The sequence below is a fragment of the Mustela erminea genome, chromosome 16 (genome assembly GCF_009829155.1).
Source record: "Mustela erminea isolate mMusErm1 chromosome 16, mMusErm1.Pri, whole genome shotgun sequence".
Lineage (NCBI taxonomy): Eukaryota > Metazoa > Chordata > Mammalia > Carnivora > Mustelidae > Mustela > Mustela erminea.
Genome location: NC_045629.1, coordinates 20,680,749 through 20,687,408, shown reverse-complemented (window position 1 = coordinate 20,687,408; position 6,660 = coordinate 20,680,749). Strand labels below are relative to the sequence as shown.

Genomic DNA, 6,660 nt, shown 5'->3' with positions numbered 1-6,660 from the left:
TACCTTATTTAGTCCTATTATAGCAATCAACTATTTGATTATTTCTATCTCAGGCTTAAACTCCCAGGCAAGTTATCCAGCTTACTACTGCCTAGACTTAAGATTCAAATGAATTTAGTATTGGCAGTCACTTTTAAGGTTAGATAGTTTTCTTCACTTCTGACACTTAAGATTAAAGTTATTAAATTACCGGGACGCCTGGGTGGCTCAGTTGGTTGGGCAGCTGCCTTCGGCTCAGGTCATGATCACAGCGTCCTGGGATCGAGTCCCACATCGGGCTCCTTGCTCGGCAGGGAGCCTGCTTCTCCCTCTGCCTCTGCTTGCCATTCTGTCTGTCTGTGCTCGCTTTCTCCCTCTCTGTCTCTCTGATAAATAAATAAAATCTTAAAAAAAAAAGATATTAAATTACCGACTTCCTGGTTGTTACCAGGTCTTATAGTACATACCCTGTAATTATAGATACAGGTCAAAGATAGCCAAGTGAGAGCTAGTAGCAGCATATCGACTTTTACTTAATAACTTTAATGTCATGTACCAAACTCTGAATAAAATAAAATGCCAAAATGGTATTTGTTACACTAAAGTTTAACACATTAATGACAACGAGAATTTCTCATATTGTCTGTCCCCAAATTCTCTAATATAATTTTATTTCCTGATACTAAAGCATGCACTTTGTTCAATGGAAAGGCATGAGTGTGTTATTTTTGTCACTAGAGGGCAGGAAATTAAAGTACATTATTTCCAAAACCCTTTAAAGATACATGTCATATTTAGGGAATCTTAATGATTTTCTGAAAGGAGAAAATAATGTGCTAAATACATATTTTCCCAGCAAATAATTCATAAACACTCATAAATATAACAAATAATAAGCTCGATTATTTTTGTTTTAATCATTTTTATAGGAAAGAAATAAATATTTCTATTGGATAATAATCTCAAGAATGCACATTTCCCCTAACATAATGTCTTCTGTTTAATAGTTTTCATTTGATGTTAAAAAAAAAAAAAAGTCCTTCCTTTCTGCTGTGACTATTCATATATTCAATGTGTTTCTTTTCTCAGAAGTTTATTTAATCTTATTAAATGTTCATGGTTTATCTCCCCCTCCGATTTCCCCCAAGTCACTTCTGAGAGACTGTAGACTCTGAGAAACAAACTGAGGGTTTTGGAGGGGAGGGGAGTGGGGGGTTGGGTGAGCCTGGTGGTGAGTATTATGGAGGGCACGTATTGCATGGAGCACTGGGTGTGGTGCATAAACAATGAATTTTGGAACACACACACACACACACACACACACAATTTAATTTAATTTAATTCTAAAAAAGAATATATACGAGGCGCCGCCGGGACCACCCCCGCCGCCATGATCCCCCCGCCCGCGAGCTCGCTCCCCCCGCCCCCCTCCCCTCCTTAAGTGGACTCCCGCCCCCTCCCTCTCCCCCCGCACCCCCTAACCCGTGAGGTCAGGCGGAGGCTCTGCGGCTGCGGCCGCAGCAGCTCAATCTCCCCTTCCGGGGAAGCCTGGAACGGGGACTTTGGAAAATAAGTGGAGCGGCGTCCGGGTTAGGGTCCCTGCTCTCCGCCTGCGCGAGGGCGAAGTGACTAGGACGAGCCAGGGGCTGCGGAGGTGGCGGGCCGGTGTCTCGCAAGCGGGAGGGAGCCCCGGCTGCGCCGTGCGACTCGCTCTTTGGCCCTCGGAGTGCGTGCGGCAGCGGACTGACGGACGGCGGGACGCGGGGACGCGGCAAACAAGGTCATTATCCAAGTGTTAGAGGTGGTGGATCATCTTCATAGAGGGGAGTCAGTCGCTGCAATACTCCGTAACCGATCTCTAGTGGAAGAGGAGGACCAGCACATGAAATTGTCCCTTGGAAGCAGCAAAATGGGTCTCTCATCCCATCTGCAGTCTTCCAAGGCAGGGACCACACGCATCTTTACCAGCAATACCCACAGTTCGGTGGTGTTACAGGGCTTTGACCAGCTTCGACTTGAAGGATTGCTTTGCGATGTGACTGATGCCTGGTGACACAGATGACGCCTTCCCTGTGCATAGAGTCATGATGGCCTCGGCTAGTGATTACTTCAAGGCAATGTTCACAGGTGGAATGAAAGAACAAGATTTAATGTGCATTAAGCTTCACGGTGTGAGCAAAGTCGGCTTAAGGAAAATTATTGATTTCATTTATACTGCAAAGCTTTCTCTTAACATGGACAACCTTCAGGACACCCTCGAAGCTGCCAGTTTTCTTCAGATTCTGCTGGTTTTGGACTTCTGCAAAGTATTTCTCATATCTGGGGTCACTTTAGACAATTGTGTCGAAGTTGGTCGGATTGCCAACACCTACACTCTGACAGAAGTGGATAAATATGTCAACAGTTTTGTCTTGAAGAATTTTCCCGCATTGCTGAGCACTGGGGAGTTCTTGAAGCTCCCTTTTGAGCGTCTTGCCTTTGTGCTTTCCAGTAATAGCCTTAAGCACTGCACTGAACTTGAGCTCTTTAAGGCTACCTGTCGCTGGCTACGCCTAGAAGAGCCTCGGATGGACTTTGCTGCCAAATTAATGAAGAACATACGATTTCCACTGATGACACCGCAGGAGCTCATCAATTATGTGCAAACCGTGAATTTCATGAGAACTGATAATACCTGTGTGAATCTCCTTTTGGAAGCCAGCAATTACCAAATGATGCCATACATGCAGCCAGTGATGCAGTCAGCCAGGACTGCCATTCGCTCTGACACCACTCATTTGGTCACACTCGGAGGAGTTCTGAGGCAGCAGCTGGTTGTCAGCAAGGAATTGCGCATGTATGATGAAAAGGCCCATGAATCGAAATCGTTAGCCCCCATGGATGCCCCGCGGTACAAGCATGGCACTGCTGTCATTGGAAATTTCCTCTATGTCGTCTGCGGACAGAGCAATTATGACACAAAAGGAAAAACAGCAGTCGATACGGTCTTCAGATTTGATCCTCGCTACAATAAATGGATGCAGGTCCCATCTTTAAATGAAAAGCGCACCTTTTTCCACCTAAGTGCCCTCAAAGGATGTCTGTATGCAGTCGGTGGGCGAAATGCAGCTGGTGAACTGCCCACAGTGGAGTGTTACAATCCAAGAACAAATGAGTGGACCTATGTTGCCAAAATGAGTGAACCCCACTAGGGCCATGCTGGAACTGTGTATGGAGGAGTCATGTATATTTCAGGGGGAATCACTCATGACACTTTCCAAAAGGAGCTCATGTGCTTTGACCCTGACACCGACAAATGGATCCAGAAGGCGCCGATAACCACGGTCAGAGGCCTGCACTGCATGTGTACGGTGGGCGAGAGGCTCTATGTCATTGGCGGCAATCACTTTCGAGGCACAAGTGATTATGATGATGTCCTAAGCTGTGAATACTACTCAGCTATCCTTGACCAGTGGACCCCAATTGCTGCCATGTTAAGGGGGCAGAGCGATGTCGGGGTTGCAGTCTTTGAAAATAAGATCTACGTGGTCGATGGGTATTCCTGGAATAATCACTGTATGGTGGAGATAGTGCAGAAATATGACCCTGACAAAGATGAGTGGCATAAGATGTTTGATCTCCCAGAGTCCCTCGGTGGCATCCGAGCTTGTACACTCACGGTGTTCCCGCCCGAAGAAACCACACCATCACCTTCTAGAGAGTCCCCCCTTTCTGCACCTTAAGATCAACCCCGCCCCGCGACTAAGATGCTGTGTTCCTATCTTTGCAGCGTGTCATGAATTCTCTTCTTTTGCGCCCCCTTTAGTAGTGTATGTTAGGATTAGCCTCCAGTAATTGTTACAGATATTGGAAAAAAAAAAAAAGACAACATTGATGTTATTTGTGCTGTTTCTTTGGCTTAGGGTGTTTATAAAGTTGGTAACAAAACCATTCTGGAAATGTATCCCATTGAAGCTGATGTTTAACATATAAAAACAAAACAAAACAAAAAAACACAAAAACACACACACACACAAAAAAAAAAACCCACAAAAAAAAACCAACCCAAGATATTGTCTATAAAATGTTTCTTCAGTAATTTTTCGATGCTGTGTATTGGGTGTAAGGTATTTGTCATCTTACATTAGAAAGCCCAGCGAACCAACTCGAAGGTGGATTGTAGTAAGTGTACAACTGTGCTAACTCGGCTTCAAATTAAAAAGTTTTCCTTTCATCTTTGACTGTGAGATGTCGAAGGGAGGCAGCTTGCTCCAACAGGAAACAATAGACAAAAGGCTGCCAACTCGCATGAGCTACCTCCCTCTTTTCATAAAGTATTTTTGACATATCTGTCAACCCACCTATCTGCGTGGGTGCATTGAAAACTTATGAAGTTTCTTAGACACACAGGAGAAATAATAACTGAAATTCACCAATATTAATAATAATAAAAAGAAACAGCATGACCCCTCTGCTTAGAAACAAGAGTTCGGGGTTTCTAAAGTGTGTATAAATACATACACACACGTACATTGAGAAGACACAAAATTTTAAAAATGGAATGTCACATCAAATAAACCTGAATGATCTTTTAAAATTTCTACCAAAAAGCAGCTTCTGTTAAAATGGGAATTCAGTAGCACACATGGAGAATCCTACTGAATTTAGGTGGACAAGGGCTAGAAATGTTGAGCAACTAAATTTGTCACTTGACCAAATTTTTCCTTCTGAAACTGTAATCTACGCCTTCTTTCTTTCTTTTTTTTTTTTAAGATTTTATTTATTTGTTAGAGAGAGGGAGAGAGAGCGAGCACAGGCAGACAGAATGGCAGGCAGAGGCAGAGGGAGAAGCAGGCTCCCTGCTGAGCAAGGAGCCCAATGTGGGACTCGATCCCAGGACGCTGGGATCATGACCTGAGCCGAAGGCAGCTGCTTAACCAACTGAGCCACCCAGGCGTCCCTAATCTACGCCTTCTCATTTGCTGTTGAGGTAACTTGCATATTATCTGTGTTCTGTATACTCTCAATTCATAAGGTTATTTAGTACAAAGTGTAGCAGCCTCCCCTGGGGAGCTGCTTTTGCTCAGTGATTTCAACTTCCATGTTTTATCTCTTTTTATTCAATAAAAAAGCATTTAATGTCAAAAAAAATAAAAAATAAAAAAATAAAAGAATATATACACATAGATATAGCATCAGCTAATTCAGATTCTTTAGAATATTTGGCCTGAAGCCAATAAGAGTTTAATTCATATGAAAGAACAGGCCCATTAAGAATATTTATGTTATAATCAAACATAATTATAAATAAAAATTAAACAAAATTAAAATAAATTATAATAGTTATAATAAAAATTAAAAATTAAAAAATAATAAATAATGTAAAAATTAAAATAAATTATAAACAAAATTAAAATAAAGCTCAATTGTTTTAGCTTAATAATTTTAGTTGGAACTAGAATGTTAATAATGAAAAAAAATTATTTTTCATAATGGCCCTTTCCATGAAATTACTTGATTGTTTATTACTTTAAATGACTGTTTTTTTTTTTTGTAATGGATAATCCTAAATTCATTTTATAATAATTTAAAATTTTAATTTCCAGCTAGTTCAATTTAATAAAATACAAAAAATGTGGAAAAAAATCTTGTTAAATGTTCAGTTTATGACTTAAATTTCAAATGATGGAACTCTGTTCATTGATTTCCAGTCATCTTCTGAACAGCCTTCTGGGTGCTCTTCCATTACTAGCACACCTGTCAATGCCTTTTTGCACGAGACCTCTACCTAAGTGCCCGGAAAGATGTTTATACACCTAACATTTCTGGAATTACCCACTAAATGAGCCAGACAGAGCTCAGTCCCTTCCTATATCCCTTGGATTCAAAACACAAAGCTAAAGTTAGAAATTCAAATAGCTAAACAAAACAAAGAAAAATGATCAAATCACGAGTCCTGTGGACAAAGAACTCAAATCAGGTGATCTAAGGCTTTCACTGATCATTTGTCTCAAACCTAGTGTGGTAGGCTGAAAAATTGTCTCTCAGAACCTATGAGTATATTTCCTTCCACTGTAAAGAGACTGGCAGAGATTATTAAGATTAAAAATCTTAAAATGGAGAGCTGCTTTGGATTATCCAGGTGGACCAGTCTAGTCCCACGAACTCAAATTCAGAAGAGGGAGGCAGAAGGAGGAGGTCCCAACACATGAAATGGAAGGCAGAGGGGAGATAAGAAGTGTGAGAGGGGACTGACCATTGTTGGCTTTGTAGAAGAGACAGGACCACAGGCCAGCAGAACCTCAGTGCTCCTCAATTGAGAGCTATAAGAAAATAAAGACCATGGAACAGAATTCTGCCAATCACCTGAAATGAACAAGGAAATAGATTCTCCCTTAGAGTCTCCAGCAAGGAACACAGCCTTAAGAAACCTTTCATTTAGCTCTGTGAATCCTGTTTTGGGCTTTTGATCTACAGAACTGTAGGGTAATTTATTTGTGTCATTTAGCTGCTACATTTGTGGGAATTTGTTAGGACAGCCCTAGGATGCATCAGGCCACTGCTGATGGGATAGGAGAGTTGTCTCTTCCAGGTCCCATTCAATGCCTTCCTTAGTTTTGCATGGTGCTCTCAGATTCTAGAACATATCCCAAGTTTTTCAGCTCACCCACAACTCGGCTAAGTCTTTCTGCAGGAGATGGT

General features: G+C 41.7%; 1 protein-coding gene across 1 annotated transcript; it reads left to right on the top strand.

Moving 5' to 3' along the window:
- Positions 1–1,717: 1,717 nt before the first annotated feature.
- On the top strand, positions 1,718–3,969 carry LOC116575425 (kelch-like protein 13). The gene is given in 2 exon segments (XM_032316789.1): positions 1,718–2,019; positions 2,021–3,969. Coding segments are annotated over 2 exon segments (1,839 nt in total). The 5' UTR covers positions 1,718–1,861; the 3' UTR covers positions 3,702–3,969.
- Positions 3,970–6,660: the final 2,691 nt, after the last annotated feature.